This window comes from Numida meleagris, chromosome 2 (genome assembly GCF_002078875.1).
Source record: "Numida meleagris isolate 19003 breed g44 Domestic line chromosome 2, NumMel1.0, whole genome shotgun sequence".
NCBI classification, from domain to species: domain Eukaryota; kingdom Metazoa; phylum Chordata; class Aves; order Galliformes; family Numididae; genus Numida; species Numida meleagris.
In genome coordinates this window covers 101,557,171-101,580,776 of record NC_034410.1, presented here as the reverse complement: position 1 = coordinate 101,580,776, position 23,606 = coordinate 101,557,171, and the positions used below count along the sequence as shown (strand labels likewise).

The 23,606-nt window shown below is 41.7% G+C and overlaps 1 protein-coding gene across 2 annotated transcripts in view; it reads right to left on the bottom strand.

Annotated features, from left to right (window-relative positions):
* Window positions 1–23,277, bottom strand: part of CABLES1 (Cdk5 and Abl enzyme substrate 1) — a 37,487-nt gene extending 14,210 nt beyond the window's left edge. Inside the window, exons 1-6 of one of the 2 annotated variants that reach the window (XM_021389015.1) lie at window positions 23,206–23,277; window positions 21,021–21,113; window positions 13,364–13,441; window positions 3,775–3,874; window positions 2,106–2,262; window positions 1,095–1,198 (exon numbers count right to left, since the gene is read on the bottom strand). In XM_021389015.1, coding sequence (XP_021244690.1) covers window positions 1,095–1,198; window positions 2,106–2,262; window positions 3,775–3,874; window positions 13,364–13,441; window positions 21,021–21,049 — 468 coding nt within the window. In that variant the 5' untranslated portion in view covers window positions 21,050–21,113; window positions 23,206–23,277. The remainder of the gene's footprint in view (window positions 1–1,094; window positions 1,199–2,105; window positions 2,263–3,774; window positions 3,875–13,363; window positions 13,442–21,020; window positions 21,114–23,205) is intronic. The other variant, XM_021389016.1, reaches the window with a different exon arrangement.

Genomic DNA, 23,606 nt, shown 5'->3' with positions numbered 1-23,606 from the left:
ACACAAGTTGCCAACGCTAAAAGTAAAACTGGCTGAAAGTAAGCTGAGAACTCACTGAACTTCTCACTTGGAGTTTAACCCAAACACAGCCTCAGAGCTCAATGAAGCCTTTCTGTGCAACAGAGAGAGTGCTCTTGCCAGCAAGGAGATTGGCTACAATCTATTCATATTCAAGAAGGACCACCTTGTAATACTATTATCAAGTAAAGACCAGTTAGGGAGCAGAAGAGAACCTGCAAAGATGGCATCTTTAAATACATGAGCAGTTTCTTTCAAAACCTATCCTATTTGTACACTGGTAAGAGTAAGTAATAGTAAGTAACCACTTTGGAAAAAAAAAAAGGTAACTAGTTTTTCCCTGCTGCCTAATACTGCTTTGGATGTATAATTCAGACAGATAATTGCTCACGTGCCTGCAACTGCACTGCATCTTGCAACATTACAGCCAAAATAGCACACCAAATTCTACCAACTTGGTGCAACTGCAAAAAGGCTACAGAAGTCTATCACCACAGAAAACACTGACTTAGAGCAGAGATCGAGGAACAGTTCTGGGTCTGTTACATTACAGCTTTGGGTATGGTGAAAAACATACAGGTTCTGCTGATAACTGCTGCAATGAAAGGAAGGACTATCCCATGGTGAAGTAAATACCTGGGAAACACAGGCTCTACGAGACACCGAGGTTCTATTCTGACGAGTGAACGATAAGCATCAAAATGCAATGCAGTTTCATGGCTTCAGAAAAACCCTAATGGGCATTCTCCTATTTTGTAACAGATGCCAGTTAGAGGAAGTATAAATTTTCCTCCATGTGAGAGAGAATGAACGCATTGTCCAAACACGCCTTTCATCTAAAACATTTATGAAATACGGCGGTAACAAAGGCATTTGCTGTTGTAATACCTCCGCAAGTTTGTTTTTACATGTCCCAGTAAGTAACTGTCAGTTAGAACAAAGCATTTCAAACAGCTGTTATTAGTAGATTAAAAATAATAATAATCTTCTTAAAATGCAGCCAAATGCAACCTCAACATTCTAAATACTGCTACCAACATTTATCTATGCTACACCTAGCTTTGCATATCACTTACCATATATGAAGGAAATATTAAAACCCGCTTATGTTTGCCACATGGCCACTGGGGATCATCTAAAAGATTTGGGTCATATTCAACATAGTCTCCCAGGTCACTGCCTACAAAACAATGGTAAAAATAACAAAGGGATTTATTATACCAAGCAATCTCGAGACTTAATTTTAGTGGCAAACTGTGAACTTGGTAATGCACAAAATGATCTTCATGCAGGATGTTTGAAAGAGTAAAAAAATGTTGTATATGATATCAACTCTAAGTACTTCAATAATAACACAACTTGCAAAGATACAGGGGACCAAAAGCTAATTAATTACCTGTTAAATATGAACTTAGGGCTTAGAGAACTGCAGAGTTATTTGAAGTTCCATAATGAAGCCACAGGGCAAAAGTCTGCCAAACAAGTACGGTCCCACGTACTCTGCCATGTTCAGGTGAGAGGAAAGTCAGTGGGGAAGTACTGCTGAATTTTATTCCCAGCAACAAGTTCTCATCTGTTCATGGAGATGTTTTGATTTGTTTCATTTAACATGCTGAAGTATCCTAAGCATATAGTGCTTTGGCGTACATTTTGTGCCCAATTTTGTAAACACAGCCCCTTCCAGTCAAATAAAGGTCAAAAGTATGATTTACACTTTCAGTTTATGACTATTGTGTTGCCATTGTGTCTTTTCCACAGCAAACGAAGGTGATGAGCCTTTTGTGGGAGGAAGGCACCCAAGGAGGCATGCTGAGCAGGATCAGTGGCTGGCAGTACGACACAGGATCAGCGATGGTGTTTACTCAACTTTCCATGATCCGTAAGCCAGCTTTGCTTAACAAAAGGGAACAAACACGGAGAAAGGCGTTCCGAGCTCTATGTTACCTACTGCATGAGACTCTATCTTGCTTAATTTAAGCACAAAAGTGACTGGCGGAGACAAAGTGTGCGCCCACGAAAAATCCTTTGCTATAATTGTCTATTGCCAGAGTACCCAAAGATATTAAAACAAGCTTTTTGTAAGTTACCTGCATCGATGCTCCCCTGGGTGCTGTTAGCTCTTGCCAAAGAAAGGCTACGATGGCTTGCATTGCGAAACTGGGAGAAGGATGAGGTGGAGTCTATTGTGTTCCTCCGAGTTCCTAGAGCATTGGTTGGAAACAGGAACTGTGTGTACGAAACAGTCTAAAAAGAGAGTCAGAATGGACAGACTTACTATCAGCTCAGCCGAGCAGGATCCCTTTGGTGCACCCCAGTTTGAAGCAAGGGAAGCCAGATTAGCAAAGGACTTTCTGGTTTAATAGTTAGGCACAGATTAATTAACACATTACCTATGCGTCCTTCAGTGTAGTCAGTTTAACCATGCAAAAAAGCTTTTGCAAATGCATTAATTCTTCAGCAGAACAAAACCACAAACACACACGCAAGCTCTAATACACTGGATTTACAAAATCCTACTCAAGGGTCAGATTCACAAATATGTCAGTTTTTTCCACTGGGCCTTCCCTGTAGCAGATTTCAGCTTTTTTTTTTTTTTAAACTGAAACAGCATTCTTCTATATGGGTCCCTCAGCACACATCAGCCAGAAGCAAATCACTTGAACACCTCTTAAATTAAGCGCTTTCTCTGGTATTTTTGTCCTTCAGGATTTGGTCTGGCAAAGTCTTACTGGTGTCATAAGCGAGCTACCAGCTTACAGCAATGGTTACAGATCACTCACTGCCTGGACTTACAGCATGGACTCTGTGTGAATGAGTAACTTGTGATAAAATTAATTTTCAAGTGAACCAATTCCCTGCTTGCGCTCTTGGCCAGTAACAGACTACACCTTGCTTCTAGGTTTATTTCAAAAAATAATATTAAAAGGAAGGAAAAAAAAAGAGTCTCAGACTCCAGACTGGTTTATGAGAAGGTCAGAACAGGAATCAAATAAAACATGTGAGCTTTAATTTATTTATAAGCAGGCAGATTGTCCTCAAGAATTTACAGTCTGGGGTCTGGACTGTAACTTGGTTAGGCGAGCACACCATGTGCAGCAGCACTGACCTAGTGCCTTTAAATCCAGAAATGTCAGCAGGCTGGATAAACGAAACCATCAGAAGTAAATCAGGTTTTCAGCAAAAAAAATCTTTTCATATATGATTAAAATAATCTTTCCTCTAAAGATTTGTTTAAAATGGATCAATTTTCCCTAACGATTCATTAATTACTCATTCTATTCAAATGAATACACACTAGGATTTTGACAAACTCATCCAGTTTACACCAGTGTCCTCCTGCTCCTTTGGACACATAATTATGTTAAGTAAGATCTATTTTATTAAATAAAATTGAAAGCAAACAGAATTATGGCTTACAGCTATCACCAGATATTATTTTCAAGCTCCTAACAACATACTCTGCGCTGATATCTCCTGCAAGGGCCAAGGGAACACTGAGCAATTCAGTAATGCTCTACAGACTTAGACATTGCCAGAGGCAGATTTCATCAGCAAAGTTGTTAGCACTGACAGCTAGGGCATTGACACTTTCTGAATTTCCACTAGTCTTATTTACAGTTTGCACATACTGTGCTTTAACTACTCTGTTACGCCATACATTGTAATCTATTTTTACATTTGTGCCTGTTATTAGTTATGCTCTATTTTTTCCTTACTACAAAAAATCTAACAAAGTAGGAACTGAAGCATCCCCACCTTCCCGTCTGCGCCGAGCTCCACACCTTCAAGACCAATTATCTCTTTTAGACACACTCCAGTAGAATGGCATTGGCGTCCACCATCCAACTTCATATCCCTGGGGAACACAAACCAGAGCAGAAACAGTTCTTAGTACACACATCTTATTTACCTTTCATAACGCACTGCTGAGAGACAGACCAGCCAAATTCTACAGGCAGGGTTGTGTTGCCTAAAATATGTTACAGCAAAAGCCTACTTTGCCCCTAGTCACACCTCAGATTCTACCTATGCTGCAAAACTGTTCCTCGTCACTGGGGACTCCTGACATAGCTCAGCACTGACAGGGAACTGCAAGTCCTATCAGTTTCAGATAACATCCGATAATTTAGACATGTATCATAATAATGTGATGCTTCTAAAATACATGCCCAAGTGACCCTATGCTGTAATGCAGAGAAGTAACTGCCCACATAAGCCTTCATGAGGAATTTCTGCACCTTCAAGCACAGCAGAGTGTCTGAAGCTCAGTGAACGTCTTCCTGGAGGCCTCAGGAGGAATGCAGCCCTTCCTGTCACCTGGCACAGAAAGCTGGGTTCCTGCTTTAGGAGGACTGATGCTTTTGGCATTTTACACTCAAAAGTAAATGAGATGCCTGAGGCAATCAGGCTGTATCCCATGCTTTAGCCTCATGATCAAAATGTGACTGAAGATAAAAAGGACAAAATCACATTTTCTGCTTCACAAACGGTGACTGTATGCAACTCCAAGTGTTTATCTTGTGATATTTTTCTGTATGACTTCCACCAAAGTCCAAATAACGTGCTTAAAAATCACAGTAGGAGAGATGCTGACACCAAAGCTTGGAGAAGGATCTTCACTTCACTGCTGCCCTAGGCTCATTCCTGCCTTCTCTCTCCATACCCTGCTTCCTTGTCTTCACAACTAGTTATTCATCTTATTTCTCTGAAAATTGACAATCAGTGAGTTCCCACTAAGTTCCCAGTAAGTAATGTATCTTGCTTCTATAAAAATTTAATGTACCTATTTCCTGGAAAACATACCTCTAAGGCAAAATAAAACACTGTATCCATGTTTTAATCCAAACCAAGCCGTTAACTCACTGCCTGAGCTTCACTTCATGCAGCGTCATGTTATCATTTTGCTTCCTGATATCATATTACTGAGGGGCTGCACAAATAATTATGTAAAAATAACCTTTTGTCAGCAGCATCAGATTAGCCTCTCTGTTCTTGTGCAGAACATGCTTAAAGGAACTACATCTTCTAGAGATACATGCTAAATAGCAATAGGTCTTATCTGTGAAACAAACACACAATTTGAGGAAGTCCCCAAAACAACAAAACAAACATCTGGATTATCTTTAGTAATATCAGAATAGCTTAGGTTCCTTCCACAAAGATAATGAGGAAGAAATAATACCATTATAACTTTCAAAACAAGTCACAGAGAAAACTTTCCATGCAATTAACAGAGAAGGCTTGATAGCTTTGTTAATTCATCCAACAAAAATCTGGCATCGTTTAAGGAGTCAGCAGAGCAGCTTTTCAAAACCAGAGTGGCTCTGGGGACTTAAATGAAATCAGTTCTCTGGGAGCAGAGATCAGGGTCAGCTGCAAGTGCGAGCACGCACAGGAATGATTCCTGGACATTAGTGAGAGATCGATGAAGATTAGCGCCTCAATTTTTCACATCTTTCTGATGTTTTTAAAAGAAGCCTCTACCTTCAAGGACCGTGTAAGCAACATCGCAGTTATTCTCCCTCATCCCAAGTGTTTTGCAAGGGCTAATAAGAGTCTTCTCTTCCTTTACGTATGTTCTGTATTTGTAGGTAGCATATGATTGCTTATGTTGAAAAAGAGTCATAAAATGTTACCATTTGCAGAGAAACTTGTCCATAAAACTGAGACTTTAACTCATTCGCTTGAGGAAAATCAGTGCAAAATAACACAGTTTCTTATCAATGTACAAATGAAAAGGATCGTCCCAGTTTATACTCATTCTCCTGCTCATAGAAGACCCTGGCAAACACTTCACATGGGATTCCTAAGTGACTTCAGTTAATTCTTTTTGAGTTCCCTATTACTAAGACCAACAACAAGCTAATCAAGTTTCTACAGGGAGAGCCATCATCTATCCTTCTCACTCTTAATACAGAAAACTTCACTAATGCCTCTGTAAAGCTCAAGTTGGATACCTGTGAATAAGCCAACTAAATAAAATAATAAAAAATCCTTTCTGGAGTCCAAATTAAGGCAGGTTATTGTTTCTTTGGTGGGTAAAAGCAAGCTACTGTCTCAACAGAGCTTGAGGAGCTTCCCCACCCAGGTGCTGCAGTCCTGCTGCTGGAGTAGGCCCAGCACAGCCTCTTCCTCACCAAGCCTTCCAAATCCCCAGAGCAACTAGGAAAACAGGAGATACCTCTGCTTTGCTCCCTGCAAAACAGGTGAACCATGCCCAAGGAATGAGCAGGATGGCTGTTTTGGGATTGCCAATGCGTAAGCAACCAATACCAAATTCTTCAGGACATGGGCCCTTGCCTGGCATCATGGGCAACAGGCCCCACACAGTGGGAGAGCACAGAGGATCAGCACTTGAAAAAAAAACAAAACAAAAAAAGCTTTTTCTGTGTTTAAGGTTAGGTTTAGATTATCACTGGCACTGAGGAACTGCACAAACCAACATGCAGTAGTAAGAGCTGTTTACAAAATGCAGAGCAGGAAAGACAGTCCTTGCCAAATAGGCTTTTAAGTGAAGAAAACTTCCTTCCTTCTCTTCCTCATTTTCAGTTTTCCTGTGGTTTGTTTTCCAAAAGTGCTTTTTCACAAAATTTTCCAGGGATTCAAGTAGATACTGAGAACTTAAAATAAATCACAGGAACCCAGTGAATACCTTCACTTATTTTGAGCAGGGAAAATGAAAAGAAATCACAAGACCAGCCCAGCTTTTGACAGCATTTGGGGAGTTACCCTGATTTACATAAATAACTGAGTTCTATATGTGCATACAATTTCCAGAAATTGTGCTGCTGAGCAGTGTTAGAAACTACACTCAAAACTAAGCACATTGCTCCTGTTATCCCAGATGGGAGGGGAAAAAAAAGAAAATTAAGTTTCTCCACCTCAGAGATTTTCCTGGAACAGAATCTGTGAATCCAAATTTGTTGTGAGATGGTGAAAAGTTTTACTGAACAGGTAAATCAGAATCAAAACAGGAATTCTTAGCTTTTGTGTTTTATTAGTCAGGCACGGATTAACAGAATATAAATTGGACAGTATTACCTTTAGAAGTGTAACATTTCTTCAATGAATCAAACATTATGATTTGACCTGATCTATAAAGCTCTAGGCAGGACTACTGCTGGGCACTTGCTCTTTAAATGACAGCAACAGTTGAACACTTTAACCTGTGAATAATTCAGGAGCCTGTTAAATATTAAATAGATTTACAGATGCATGAAAAAGCCTTCTACCTATTGCAGAGGGAATCTGATAATTGTTATTTAGAGATGCAAGCCTTTTGTGTTTATACGTTATGCTCAGTGATTCCTGACTGCTCAGATTTATTCTAAAAGGAAAGGCAGTTCATGAGATGTCAAGAAAAAATACTGCTCTCATCCTTCACTGTAAATGATTTCTACTTATTGTCTTTGTTTACAGGGATGAGGACAATGACAACTTTGGAAAACATGTGCTGCCAGCCAGCCCAAAAGTAGAATTTCCACTAACTGAGACTGATGGCTTCAATGAGCTGAGAGTTTTCAGACCCTAATTGCTATTAGTGTTGCTAGAACAACATCTCAAGAAGCAATATACAGGGAAAGGAGGTGGAGAAACTCATGGAATGACTGCTCTAATGGGCCAGCATCCTTTTCTCTCTCCAGACATATTCAGGTGTCAGATCTTTGTCTTGATATTTTGCCCAACATGGAGTAAAAGTTCAAAACTTATATGTATTAGCTTTTGGGATTCATTGCTCATTTTCAATCTGAGGAAACAGGGAACCTCATAAAAATGAGCAATGGTAGGTCTGTAAAATTCACCTACGCAATTAGTTTTAAAATGTCACGTTGTACTGGGGAGAGGGGGGGACACCGGTTTTCTTTGTCTTTCTGTGAAGTTAATATGCAGTTGGTTTTGGTTTTGTTCAACTGGGAAGAAACAAGAAAAAAAATACTGCCTCACATACAAAAATTGGCAAGGAACTTGGTAATATACCTGTAGGATGTAAGAGAGTGCCCTGCTTTGATATAGGCTTATTTCTATTATCCTGATGGCAATTTAGAAGCTCTCATTTCTCCTGGAAGTATTTCTGTTTTCTATAATCACAACAATGGCTGTTAGCTGATCTGCCAAAGCAACTTGACTGCAGGAGTGCAGTCTGAGACAAACTCATCTAAATGCTTCTTTTTGCCTTATTTTGCATACAACTTTCTTACCCAGTTAAAACACTGAAGACAAAGATATCGCAATTTAGATAATGAAACCCTTTGGGAATGTCTGGCCTATGGGCTCATTGATCACTGCGGCTACATGTGATTTGGGATGATTGTATTGAAAACTTCCTGCTCTCAGCATCACTGAACTCATTAGTGATCCTGCCAGGCCTTCAAGGGACAAAGTTAAATTCAGTGGTGATCTATCTTCAGAAACTAGATGAAACTGGTTTGCAGCATTTCTGAGAACAACGCATTCTTTTTATCTAACGATTTAATGCTTTACTTCAGAAGAATGATCAATTTTCTGTGCTTCAATCCATTTGATTACTCACACCGTATTATTTTCTTTAACTGGAGGCAGGCTTAGTCAGATAAACTCCTGTACTGATACCAGAGAGAAATATTCAGCACCTATACTTACTGCAGGGTAACTTTCTAACCCCTTAATGAATTCAGCTCCATGAAGAATAAACATGAGGTGAACTGGCTGGTTTTATAAGGACACACACTATCTGATGCTCTGGATTTTTCTGTACATTAGCTCATCACCTCCAGCCCCATTGACAGGCAGTCACTCTGACCCCAGCTAATAGCTGGATGCAAAACCAGCTGAATCTGCATGACACTGCCAGCTCTACTCCTTCCTCAGCTTCTTTACATTCTTCTGGGAAGACCTTTAGAAAAACTTGGAAGCTCTTAAAAGGCTCTAGTAACATCACAAACTAAAATAATAGGTATGATTTCAATCTGTGAATGAAAATGAATGCTTAGTTTTTGCCACTAACAAAAACAAGTCTAAAAAGCCCTTTTCAAAAGGTGTTTTTAAACTGTGAGCTGTAAGGATGTGTGCCAAAGGAAAAACAATTTAAAGCAACAGAACTATAAAATCAACTAACTGCTACCGTTTCTCCTGGAGAGAAACAATACAGTACCTTTTTTGTTCTCTGTAACATTGCTAATAATGACACACATACCTTACCATTCCCCTTTCCGAAAGTGCTCAGGCACTTTAAAATATGAATGAGAATTGGACCGCTCTCAGTTCCAGGCTTGTGTCCTGTAAGCCACACAGAGAACTGCCAGCAACGCCCCTGAGGATTGCCAGACCTGTGTAACATCTCCTTGGAGGCTGAAGGACAAGTGGTGCCTAACAAAGCTCCAAGAGCATGTAAGCAACGGAGAAAACTGGTTCCCTTGCTCCCACTATCCAGGAAACATGTCTCTTCCAGAACTGCTGCCTGGAAGCTGGTCCTTCTCTAACACAGATGGGGCACAACCAGGGTCCACGGAGCTTCTTTGCACTGGGCTGATCTGGGAAGAGCAACAGCACCAGGGTTCAACTCCACTTGCTGTGAGCTGCCACTGCAACCACCCACCTTTGACAAAGGAGGAATGCACCACAGCAGCTCAGGAGTGGCACACGGCACACCTCTGATAACTGTCGTTAATCCCATTTTCTGCCAATCTGCAGAACTGTAATGGAATTAATTCTCATTTCCATCAAGGGAGAATAAAGGCGATGCTGAGCTAGAACTCCAGTTCCAAAACTGATTACAAAGCAACTCTTCCATCATTTTCAGTGTTGTACTTAATTAAGAGAGAGGAACTTGAAGAGAAGTATTAGCATAACATTACATACGATCCTCTAAATTTCTAAGTACTATTTCTAAGTACTCCACACATCCCTGTGTGGTAACAGCATGCATGTTTCCCAGGTAAGCAAGATTTTCTTCAGCAGAAAAATCCAGATAATGAATAATACTCTTAGCCATGAAGATCTCAAGTACGTTGAAAAATAGCAGCAAATCTGCAGTACTATTGGCAGCCTTTCAACTGCCTTACCACTAACCTGTGCACCACACAATGACCTTATATTTAATAAAAACACAATCAAAGCCAAGCATTCAACCAGTGCTACTGGTGCTGCTAATAATGCATGCCTCTGCAGACTGGTTGCTAACCATAAAGAGTTTGTGTGCCTGTTAATTTAGTAAGAGAGGCAATACTGCTATAACAGAGCAGTCAGTATGGGGCAGCCCTACCATCGTGGCCCTTATCTACCACTAAGCAGTGCATAGGGTTTACCAGCTTAGGGCTGTAACACTGTAGGACTTTGGGGCCAAGGGAGGGCAGCAGGCAAGGATCCTGCTTCTGCCAGCTGCTGACATGCAGTACAGCCTTCCCTATGTTGCTGTAACCTGCCTATGTCTGCTCTTGCAGCTACTCTGGCAGTCTAGATGGGAGTTTAGCTCATTACCCGACTCTTGATCATGCAGACAGGTGAAGCTGTGCCTGCCACCACACCACCAGCAAAGATGTGGCAACCTTACCATAACTAGACCTGAAGAAGAGACATTATGGCCCGGATCTGCACAAGTATCTATCTCTCAGTGATTTCACCGGCACAACTGCACCTCAAAACCTTGATGGATCTATGCTTTAATTCTCACCTTCCTCTTGCACAAGACCACTGTAAGCTACAGCATCAGTTTTCCATCAAAGTATGGACAAAACTCTGAGGACACAAAATTGTACTGACTACTACTGTTCATGACTTTTTTTCTCTCCAACATACTACTCTTCGGTTTACACTTTTTGCCTCCCTTCAACAAAACAGAGAAGTAGAGCAAATAATTTCCCTGGCACATGGTATCCTCTCCCCTCAGCCCCAGCACGTGCAACCCGACATGCCTTCTGAAGCAGCAGGTAGCAGGTACCTGCCATCCATCACTGGCAAGCCCTGCACTGCTCTGCAGTGCAATTCCTTTCAGAATCCTGTTGCAAGCCACGCTCCAGTGAGCCTGCTGCTGCCTGGCTGCAGGGGAGGGGAACCTGGGAGAGATATTCCAAGGGACAGCTCAAATTTAGTCCTCTCGTGTTTCAGCCCAAAACCCCTTTTGTATTTGTGCAGATCTTTAAGAACATAGCTTGGGGAGGATTCTTGCTATTGTAGCTTAAAAGAGGATGGTGGGTGAGGTCTATAGCATATTTCCTGCATATGGCTGCTAAGGGGTCATGAAGTCACATCCATCCCGGCCAAGAGCACAGAATTTAGCTGCGTCGGCAGGAATTGCCTTCCAGGCAGGTTTTAAAATGATTCCGTTAGTGCAGTTCAGCTGCCAGCCTTGATATAGTGGGACTCTTCTGTGCTGCCTACAATGTAGCGGGTGCTGGCAGCCTCCCCAAAACACAGCTGTGCCAGGAAGTCTCCTCGCTGGCCACAGGGCCTGCAAATCAGAGCAGAGGTGGAGAAGCAGCAGCCTCTCTGCCATGTGCTCCTGCCACATGGAACAGTCTCTCCTACAAGAACATCCACCGTGCTCTCCTGCTTTTGCCATGGCTCACCGCTTTAACTGCAGACACGTCCGAAATTCCCTGGAATGATTTGCTTCTTCTCCTCAGCTAGTCAAGAAAGTTTACAGAACATAAACCAGTCAGGACAGATGCATCAGCAATCCAGAGAGAAAGGAAAGCTAAAGGATGCTGTCGCTACAAAAGGGTACCAGTGTCCCACTCCTGCCACACATCCAAAATGCGTGAAGCAGTAAGCAACTACTGTGCAGCCTCAACAGAGTGGCTACAGTTTATGACATAGTGCCTCATCTGTTCTTAGCACCAGCTGTTCCTGGAAGGAGGTGCCACTTAATTGTTTCTCCCTTCCTCTAATGCTCTGGAAGAAAGTCAGAGGGCATTTTTTTTTTTTTTTCATCTTGGCTTTATAACAAAGGGAATGGGGCTGGATTGCTGTGTACTGGCACTTTCTACCTTCTCATCCCAATCCCTTCTTGCTGTGCAAGCATGGTACAAGACATTACATGTTGAAATAATATTTAGATTTGCAGCTGGATCCATTATGAGTGTAATTTAGAAGATATAACCAGTCATCAGTGTTTCAAAATATATTCAATTTTCAATAAAGAGGCAATTTCTAGAGGGCAATGACCATAAATGAATGACAATGCACCAAAAAAGAATGAACAAAGCCGCTAGTCTGTCAAGAGTTTGCCTCATGTGTCACCCCTGTTTAATTAAGGGAAAACTTTTCTTGTAAGACACAGGAAAGCAAGTCAACTTTCCTACAAAGGTACTTCCTTTCCTTTCTGCATTAGAAATAATCTCCCTTTCTTTTGAATTACTGATGCATGAGCAGATGTCACAAATAACTCTCTAGAATTAAATAGATGTCTGAAAAATATGAGCCAAGTTCATCTTCTATGAGCTGGATGAACTTGATGCTAAGTGATTTGTAGGTCTTTCAAACCCACCACACCGTATCAGCCGAATATTTCCTCTCAGTTTCCTGGGGTCTGCAGGCGCTGAGCCAACACTAACTGCTGGCAACTCTCAGCTCTCCAGGGAGCGGCCAGGCCTTAACCCTCTGCCTCAGAGGCACAGAGCTGCAGCCCTGTGCTGACCCTCTGCAGTCGTGCCCCAGAGCCTTCCAGATGACATTTCCTCCCTCAATCCAGTTTCCTCTACTACTGCACTTTCATTGCAAGAACAAAAAATCTTTGGAGAACAGATTCAATCCAGACAATATTTTCTGTCAGAGGTCTCAGCCCTTCCAGGGAGGTAAGGAAGCTCCATGGAAGTTGCTTGCAGCTCCTAAGAATTTGTATAGCATTATTGCCAAAACAACACCAGCATTGGTACAGCTGTCTTTTTGCTAGCTGAATGATCTGGCCAATTACTACAAGTACAATTAAAAGGTATTACGTTTAGAGTCAGTTATTTCCTGGTAGTACTGGAAATCTAGATTGAGTCGCACCATATTCATGTGGATGAATCAGAAAACTAGGACTGCTTATAAAATCAATGTAGTTCTGTCTCCAGTACTTCTTATTTGGTGAAAGATGAGTGAAGTCGGAAGAAACAATGAAGGCTGTGGATTTTTCAGGAACGTAAAATTAAGATGGGGTAGCTTTCTCCAGTTTAATAATCAAAGATACTGCAACACATAAACAAAGCAGGAAGGGAGAATTGCAATTTTAACCTGGTAATGTCCCACAGTGCGAACATTTCTAAATGCATTTATCTTTTCTGAGAGCAGATATTTAAAAGCATTAGCTTCAGTCATTCTGTTATCTGTACTCAGTTCTACATGCAGGCCCAGAAAGACTACATAGTACGTGTATAAATATACATACCCGACTTGGGTACAGTCTCGATATGGCAGCACTGAAAATATGCTACAGAAGGATCTTCTGCTGCTGATAAGGACTATTCTAAAATATAAAAGAAAATAAAAGAAATCAAAGACTAAAATTTAAAAATCCCACCACAACAAGCAAAGCAAGATGTTATCGTTGAGGAATTCATAATCACAGAACTTCCATCACCAACAATTTTTACCTCCTCTTTTTTATCTCATGGTAAGGTATTGCATAACTGACTCTTTACAGAAATGCTAAAGCATGTGCCTTGTGTAGCAAATGAGCAGTGGACTCCCATCCCCCGTACAGGCTTTCTAAGAACACACTGAACACATTTCACTTGGAATCCAGAACAGACGCTTTTCTAAAAGTCCTAGTGAAAGAGAGTCCACCAGGAGAGCCAAGGAGCTGTTCTGACAATTCATCAACTCACCTAAAACAAAAGTAACAAATCCAGCAGCACTACCAATCACCTGGGATACACACAACTCAGTGGCTGACTTAAGACTGTGCATTTATTGGACAAAAAAAAAATCCAAGTACTGGTCACAACCTTCCTCTGCTAAACTTGAGATTTTCAGCTCCCTATTCTTGAAATAGACTTTTATGGATGAAGTCAAATTGTGCTACTATGATAAGCTTTCAGGTCCTTCCACTGTTTCTCCTTGAGTCTCCTCCTCTCCTCCCCTATCATCCTTCTTGGCCTCTGGGCATTACCACTGGATTCAGTGGCTGCACAGACAGCAGTGTCATCTAAGCATGATCTAAGTTTCTTTAAGATTAGTGGCTAGCCCTGAAGACTCACCTGTCTCTATACATAGTAATTACATCAGCCCTCTTGGTTATGATGTTGCTCTGACACTCACAGAATCATAGAATTGCTCAGGTTGGAAAAGACCTTCAAGATCATCAAGTCCAACCGCAACCTAACCATACTGCCCTAACTCTAACAACCCACCACTAAATCATGTCCCCGAGCACCACATCCAAACGGTTTTTAAACACATTCAGGGATGGTGACTCAACCACCTCCCTGGGGAGCCTGTTCCAGTGCTTAACAACCTTTCTGGAAAGAAGTTTTTCCTGATATCCAACCTAAACTTCCCCTGGCGCAACTTGAGGCCATTTCCCCTTGTCCTGTCACCTGTCACCAGTGAGAAGAGACCAACCCTGCTCTCACTGCAATCACCTTTCAGGTATTTGAAGAGAGCAATCAGCCTCCTCTTCCCCAGATTAAACAGCCCCAGTTCCTTTAGTCGCTCCTCATAGGGCATATTCTCCAAGCCCTTCACAAGCCTTGTTGTCCTTCTTTGGACCTGCTCCAGCACCTCCATGTCCACTCAGGCATGACTGATCACATAGTCCCTTGCCCCTTTCTCTTCCAGCACCAAGTCTATCTCAGTTACTCACTGCCAGGACTGGATCCCTCCTCCTGTAAACATGGCATGCTTTCATTCACTACAGGCAGGTAGCTCAACATGTGGCTATGTGAAAGCACAATTTATATGCCTGCACAGAGCTTATCCCAGAATCCAGGCCACCATTACAGCAACCATCTTGTGTTTTTAATCAGTTTCCAAATCTCTGCATCATCTGGAAAGTCACTGTGTGGCATTAAATCAAATACCTTAAAGCAACCTGTCTGTTGTACACCTACGCTATTTAGCCATCAACCTCTAACATATCGTCAAGTAACATCAGAACTACCTTGAGGTCAAGATTCAATTTTCATAAAACTACACAGACTGCCAAAAGCTAAATAATTAAAGTTTTAGGAGGTGAAGATGAGCAAGAAGCCAAGAAATTCAACTGAGATATAAGATATATAATATAAATAAATAAACGATTATTTATAAATTTACCTCTTTCTCGGTAGCTTCAGGACACCAACAGTTGTACAGTTGTACAACATACACTGAAAAGACCCCCTTTCCCCCTAAAACTAGTCAATGGACCACTGCTTCTTAAATTCCTCTAAGACACAGCGATCGCAATTTCTACACTTCTAACCTTATTAGTGTTACAATTTACCTATGTTTCACCTTTCTGTAAGTCTCCACTTGTGGCCCAAAGTGCTAGAACTTATTACTAGGTTGGCTGTCAGGGCTGTTTCACTTCCTTCTTTTGATTTTCTCAGTGTTATCTATCAAGGGTCTCTCTGAGGTGAGGATTTCACCCAAACTGTTCATCTTTGTCCTATACTGGCCAAAGTTGGATGACGAACCAAAGCAAGCTACTTTGTTCTTTACTGTCTGAAAATCACCTTACATGCCTCTAAATCCTGTACCCCTTAAGTACCATTTCCTTATGGAATCAGTTAGTCATAGTTCTTGGAAAAGGCTCCGGCTCCCCAGAGAGATGCTGCAAGCGTCAGCTCTTTGGAAAAATACAGAATGATCAATTTTCCTTCTCCTGGTTCATTCTATTACACCAATTATATTTTCTTCCTTAGAGGTATTTACTCTTTAACAGAGGGAGTTGCTAATAATGAACATACAAACAGCATCATAAAACCCTCCTGAGGCAGATACAGTATGATCTGAATTCCATAGCAGACCTCACTTAAGGTAACTATCTCGTATCAAATAAGATGAACTTGTGGTGCTGCAGTAAGTTAGTGCAGGGGGAATCATTTTTCACATTTAAGACGGGCCAAAAGCAAAAAAAAAACCCCAAAACTGGCATATTATTAATTTTGTGCTTGCCACTGCTCATTGCTGAATGGTTGCTACCCACAACAGCTTGCTTGTTCACTGAAAGCCTTGTTTGCTGATGTATGAAACTTGGCACAGATTTCGAGGTTGACATCAGAAAGCATCTTTGAATTCAGAAAACCACAGTACCCAGAAGACAGATTTCCCCCATTCCCGCTGTCTGCTTCTGGAACACAGCTCTTCCACTAATGCCCTGTAACTCCCTTAAAGAAAAATAAACGGGTGCCTTCCATGTCCTCAGGTGACATTGTAGACAACAATGGGAATCTACCAGGGAAGACCTGACATGTAACAGGAGGAATTAGATCAGAAAGGAAACAAAAAGCATCAACCCAGCCTCTGGGTTGTATTTTTTCTTTTCCAGATTTCTTTCCCTTGGGAACCAAACATGGTCCATGAAATAGGACAAGGGGGAATGGTTTTAAACTGAGACAGGGGAGATTTAGGTTAGATATCAGGAGGAAGTTTTTCACACAGAGGGTGGTGTCGCACTGGAACAGGCTGCCCAGGAAGGCTGTGGATGCCCTGTCCCTGGAGGCATTCAAGGCCAGGCTGGATGTGGCTCTGGGCAGCCTGGTCTAGTGGCTGGCGACCCTGCACTCAGCAGGGGGGTTGAAACTCGATGATCTTTGAGGTCCTTTTCAACCCAGGCCATTCTATGATTCTATGAAAAAAGTTCTGAGGACTGGACCACAAAGTCCAGAACCTTCTTATAAAGTATGCTTTGGAGAAGGTGTGATGGAAGCTGGCTGCTCTTCAAGAAAATCAGATTATTGTTTATGAGAGAAGATGATTTTTCTGGATTGCAGCTCTTTGTCTGTGCCTACAATGGCATGCAGCTCCAAATGAGCTATCTTGGATATCAGAAGCACTTTGAGTCAGAGTGGGTTTATGTGCCTTGACTGCCATTGTGCCACGTAGACATGTTTAAAACTATTACATGAAAAAAGTTCACTTTTTATTTCTCACATTTTACCAAGAAGCTGTACTAGTTACCATGGTTTAGAGAAACCACTATATTGCAAGAGAGCTCTGACAACGTGTAACTGTCTGAGGCTCTAAAAGCTCATCTTCCAATTTATTTAATGAGGTGTATGCTACAAAACTACAAAAATATACAGAGCACAAGGCTATCCACACAATCAGTAATTTGCCTGATTTGAGGAATAATGTGTTTCCTTCAGTTTCTGTCTAGGCTCAATCATGTTGCAGCAAAAGACTGCAAATGTAAAGACTGCAAATGTAAATATGATACACATCATATGTACCACATACATGCTGAATATTTCTTCTTATGTAACTGATGATGTTTGAGCAGCAAGACTTTCCTTCCCTGCAGGTAAAGGTGAATACACAGGCCATAAATGCCGTCCTGGTACCAGACCTCATTTTGGAGTCTCCCAAGTTTAAGTTGGGACTACATGAAAGCGGTTGAGAATAACCATCAACAGTAGCGAGGCCACTCAGTCAACCTCTTAGCGTGCACGTGTGCATCATCAGAATTAAAAGGGCAACAAAACAGACCTTTCATAGCCAGTGGGTTCTGTTTGGTTTTGGCACAGAACCATACACTAATGGAAATTTGAGAAAGCAGTGGCATGGGAGTGGGAGAGGAGTATTGTTTTACTGCTATATAGGATGACTCCAGAAATGTTCTTGTCACATTCTTGCCCTGAATTGTTTGTTCAGCTGGCTCATGTTGCTATTTTGGTGGCCTGTTTCTGCTGGATAGGAAATCTTCTGCTTCACAGTTTATGGAAGAGACCACCAATAAACCTGCTGTGTAAAGGCACTAGGTCTCACAGGGTGAAACCACATGCTGGTGGCTACATTTGCTAATCTGTATGACTGGTTAGGTTGCCTTTGTCTTTTAATGGAAAATTTATTTTGTGATGTTTCACAAGACTGCTTTGATAGTACTGTCTAGGAAATCTAGTCTTCCAGTTCCTTTAATAAACCACATCCGACAAATCTGAAGAAACTGGTTTAACCACTGCACAAAACTATCAACAGGAAGCTTTATGAGCGATCGCTGATATGCTGCGATCTGTGTAGGTGGCTTTCCTCTGTTCTGAAATACCTGAACCACTGTTTGACCAACTGCCAGTCCTGCTTTCGTGCAGGACTCCTGAAGGCTTTCACCAGAGCGTTGCTGCTCAACACGTGCCCTTCCCAAGAGATGAGAGGCGAAGAAGTCTCAGCACTCCAGGACAAGGAAAGTCACAGGCTGAGAGCCACAAATAAGGGCAGTTAAAGAAGGAAAACAAGCCCTGAGCTAACATCCACACTGCATTCTTCTTTGCCGTGAAACTCAGTCACATGCCAGAGAAAGAATTACTGAATACACTAGTTATTCTGAAGCCCAGCTATCAAATTAAAAAACATGTTAGTGTAGATGTTTTCAAAGCTGAGTTCCTCAAGTCAAGCCATGTAAAAGGGCACTGTGCAGTGACAGAGGGTTGTAGGTTTTGGAGAGAGCTCCGAGAGCCTGACTCCTGCTGGGCTGAGCCTTCCTGCACACCCACATGAGTTGCCTGGGAACAGATCCAGGGCAAAGCAAGGAGAAAGATTTCCTACCCACTGCAATACCTGTACTCCCTTGTGTCACAGGCAACTGTGGAGGTCTGAAGGTACTCAGAACCTCTGATTCTAGGCTGAATATATAAAGCACATTCACCTGAATTTCCAGGGGCCCTTTTCACCCAGAATGACTTAACTCAAGTGACTGCAACAGTGTCCAGAACCCTTGGAAAAGCAGGGTACGTGCTCAGATTACTCACTGCTAGACATAGCTGGCCCTAGAGGACACAAAGTGTTGACTTTATATTTTATTTTTAGCTAATATCATTGTGGCTGTTTGTCCATAGGATGAAAAGCATTTCTAAACTGCCTCTCTTTTCTTGCTGTATCTGTGTTCTAGATAAAGGGATCTTTATTACGATAATGGAAATACTCTGGAAAGTTGTGTCTGTTGATAAAGATAAGAAGCCAGCTGAATAACAAAAGCTTACGCACAGTTTTCTTAGCAAGAAAAATATTCTGTTTTATTATCAGATGTAATGACTGATATATAAGCCAAAATGCTGCACATATCCTGCAAACGCATTTTTGCAACAAATGGAGAAAATGAGTGATTTCGTAGATTGTTTACAAACCATTTATTCTTTCTCTTAGAGGTAATATTTCAAGTTTATGCATATGTATTTTATATGCATATCTCAGAAATTACTCCTTCTCTGACAAATTTTCATAATACTTTATGAATAAGTGGGTTTTTTTTCTGTAAGAAATTCCCAGAGCATGCATATATTCATGCACAAACCGGACTAAAATTGGAGAGCTGCTTTTTAGAATTTGATTTTACACGTATTTGTTGTTCAGACAATAATCAGCTGCTAGTCAGACAATAGCTAAGTCAATAGTTCTGCATGCGTCTGTCTGCAACAAAAGCTGTTTCGAAAAATCTATCACTTCCTAGAGCCACATTCTGTGGTATTTATGTTGATAACTACCTTTCACTGTATTCATCTGCATATGTGAGAATAAACGCAAGCAATTTTTGCTTTAGCCAAGATAAACTTTCCAGAATTTGAATCATACGAGCTGTGGTTTGATGTTACATCAGAATTTCAAATTAGAAGAGAATTTTCAAAATAAAAGAGGTAGGACTTAGACTGGATATAAATAAAGTGTTTGTTGTTGTTGTTGTTGTTTTTGTTTTTTGTTTGTTTTTTGTTTTTTTGTTTTTTACAATAAGGGTAGTTAAACATTGGACGAGGTTATCCAGAGATGTGGTGGATGCCCCATCCCTGGAGACACTCAAGGTCAGGCTGGACCAGGCTCTGATGTAGCTGTAAGTATGTTCCTGTTTGCTGCAGTGGAGTTGGACTAGATGACTTTTAAGGGTCCCTTCCAACTCAAACTATTCTACATTGATGGTTCTATGATGAACATTTCTACTGATTCGATTCCACATTTGATGAAAATCACAGGCTATGCCCACAAATTGTTCCACAGATTATATACATGGTTCTTGGCCACTGCAATTTTATGAGAACAGATTAAGCGCAAGGGTCAGCTCTCAGCAGGACAGTTTAATCTCTATGAAACCTGGTCAGGTAACCTATTTAGGTTTGCACAGAAAAGAACAGGATCATAAAGCACATGGTGAAATTGTTTTAGGAGAAAGAACAGAGAGAATGGGTGTCTTTGTAAGCGGGAATACGGTAGCTTCACTTCTGAGCTGGATGACACCAGAATAAAGAAGCTGCCTGGTTGATGGGAACAAGACAGACACCATGCCACTGCAGCAACAGAGAGCGTGCTGCTGCACGGCTCCACTGCTGCCTATGGCTGTGAGATCGGTAGTGCACAGCCCCACTCGGGGCGTGCACGAGGTCGCAGCTGCACCTTGCCATACATCTCCAGCGTCCCTGAGTACCCCCCCCTGCCTATGCCTGCCCAGAAGATAAGCATCTCACTTGTCACCTTGTCACAACCATCCCCATCTGCATGCTTACCAGCAAGCACCTTGCATGTGGCAGGGCACAATGGTGAAACCAGAATCTGTCACGTTCATAATTCATCTTGTAAGACTCAGGGTAGTCTTAATGCCCTTCCCTGCAGCTGTCTTCCTGAGTCAGGTAAGCCTCCTTCAATAGGCAGCCCTGACAACTCAGCTAACTCTACACTTAGCCCTGCACTCCTTAATAGAAACAAACTGTCTGCCTTGCAAATCAATTGGCTAGCACTGCCATTGACTGGTATCCAATGAAGGAAGGAGCATGCACTTTCATGAGCTACTTTAATGTTCTATATTGACTACTCATTTGGTAACAGGAAGTGCACACTGCCCTGCTTCATAGGGATACCGAACCTTCCCTGCTCCCATGCCCCATCAGTTGCCTTTGCAGAAGCAGCCCTTGCATGCACAGTACCTGCCGTTTCTGGTGTCATGCTGCCGCATGTTCTTGATAAAATGAACCTTCTTAAAGTTCTTTGGTCTGGGTGATCCTGAGAGAGTCCGACATCTGAAAAATAAATCAGCCGGGAGAAAATAAATAAATAAATAAATATATAAAAATACATACTCAGTCCCCTGCTGTACAGGCGAGGAGCCTACACAAAGGCAGGAAGGAAAGACGAGACAAATGATTTGAGGCACCCTGTTTTAGGAATCAGCAAGAACAATGGAGACAATAAGTCTGGAAATGTGACAGCTCAAATAAAAAAAAGTATTTAAAATAATAATAAGAAAAGGCACCACCACCCCTCCCTTCATGCAGAAAAACACATTAAAAAAAATCTCAGCAAAATAAAACTTCCTGTAATCTGCTGTGACAGCTTAGCTCGAGCTTTTGGAGGGAAAAAATAATGCAATGCAAAATGCAGTAGATCCTGATGAGATTTTTCCCCTCACATCAACACCCACACTTTTGTATCCTCCTTGGTTATTGGTAAGGGAGCTACTGAGAAGTTTTCTTGTTTTAACTTTAGAAAGACAAAATCTTTCACTTATAAGGATAATTCGTACTCGTTTTTAACTCTAAATATCACTTTCCATGCTCATGACGGCATACAGAACAATGGAAAATAAAATAAATCACCTTAGGAAAAAAAAATTCTCCTCAAAACATTAATCCCTAAATTTGACATCTGAACACACTTTTTAAAACTGCAATTAAAGAAAGAAATTACCAGAGGAAGGAGAGACGAGGCAAACAACAGTCCCTCCCTCCTTACAGCCTTGCTCTTTTTAATCAAGAAAGCACAACACGCTGTGTAAGCTCTCCCCATTTCATCTCACTGCTGTTTTGTTCCAAGTCACAGAGCACATGTACCAGAGATAACTCCCAAATGCGGTGCACGGGACCAGCATAGTCCCTCTGTGTTGAGCCTCCACTGCCTATTTTCCCATCCTCTCCTATGTATAGGAAGAGCTTGGCTGCTTCCTGACCCCCTGAGGTCCTTCCTTTGGACTGAAACTGCAGCCTATAGTCCCAAGCCACCAGGGAACATCAGTCCCCATATGTGCCATCACTATGCCCCCCATGGCCAGATCCCCATCACTGTGCTATTTCTGCCTTCCCCCGTTCGTAAAACCCTAACAAAACCCTCTCTCTGTGGTTGCAATTAGATTTGTTTCCTTCTTCACAGGAAAACAGCACCAAGAGAGCAGTTCTACCAACTATTCCGCAAATTAGTGAGTAGAAACACTGCCGTGTGAACCATGCTTTGTTTATATCTTTTGCCAATTATATTTGTTTGAATCATTTATGAGAACGCTTCATAACACGCCGGTAAGCATTCAACGGTAAGCTTTGTAAAAATAATCAAGTCTTTGTAACAGGCCAGTTGGTACAGCCTCTGCTACTGAGTCTTTGCTTTAAGGTAGGCAGAGACAGCCAATCTGCGTGTGGATAAACAAGGCTATAGGCTAAACACCAACATAAACCAGCTGAATTACAGGTCCCAGGATAAAGAGACATTCAGCATTAAGCTGCTGCCCAGCTGAACAGCTGACCTGGAAGCATACCACACACTGGTCAGATTACTGATCAGCCCATTTCTGAACTGCTAAACAGTTGCTCCATTTTCCATCACTCCAGAGGATTGCCTAGTGACTAATGACTGCAGTCCCCAGAGAAGCTGTGGCCTCTTGGATGCAGAAACCAAACCGCAATGAAACCGATGATGTAACGTGGATGAGAGAAATGAAGTAGCAGTCACAAATCAGCACACTAATACAGTAGTGCTGGTTACTGAAATAAGATTGTGTGCGCTGGGAGAAATGAATACCTTACAAATCCATAAAAAACAGTACTGAAAAATAAGAACCTTAAAAAGCCTGCTTTATTAAAGCAGCTGTACCTATGTTTGCAGAGTAGGAAGGTAGGAACTACCCATTTTTATCAGTGACAGCTGAACTTCTCTATTTAGCAAATTTAAATATCGGCTTTCCATTTAATAACCTAGAGCTAGGAAACGTGCAACTCCCATTGCCTACCACCTCACAGGGCATGTGAGGTTTCAATATCGTTATCCATATGAAGAATATCTTAACGTGCACATTCAGCTACTGCCTCACAGACCAATAACTGGACAGAGAGTAAAGAGAATCACCTGCGTAGCGGGGCATTTTCCTCTATGTCCTCCAAGGTCTCCAGAGAAGATCGTTGGGAGATCAGCCGACGTCTACAGAAAAGAAACACAAAACATCACCACCGATTAGGGTGCATCACAAAGTACTCTGAGCTGCTATTTAGTAAAGCTTACAAATCACAGTTAGCTATCCGAGCCATAGATTTGGAAAGTAATCAAGTTTCATTTCTGTTATCTTATTAAATCCCTTTGATTCCAACCAGAAAAACAACTTATTTCCACACATGCTTCTTTATCAAAACAGCAAGTGAAACTTCACATTCCCAACAGCTCCTCCTTAGTTTGGGCTTGAAAGTTTTCCCTTCTGTAAGGGTTTAACACCCACCCACCAGCAGTCCCTCACTCGCTGTGCTGCAGCTTGC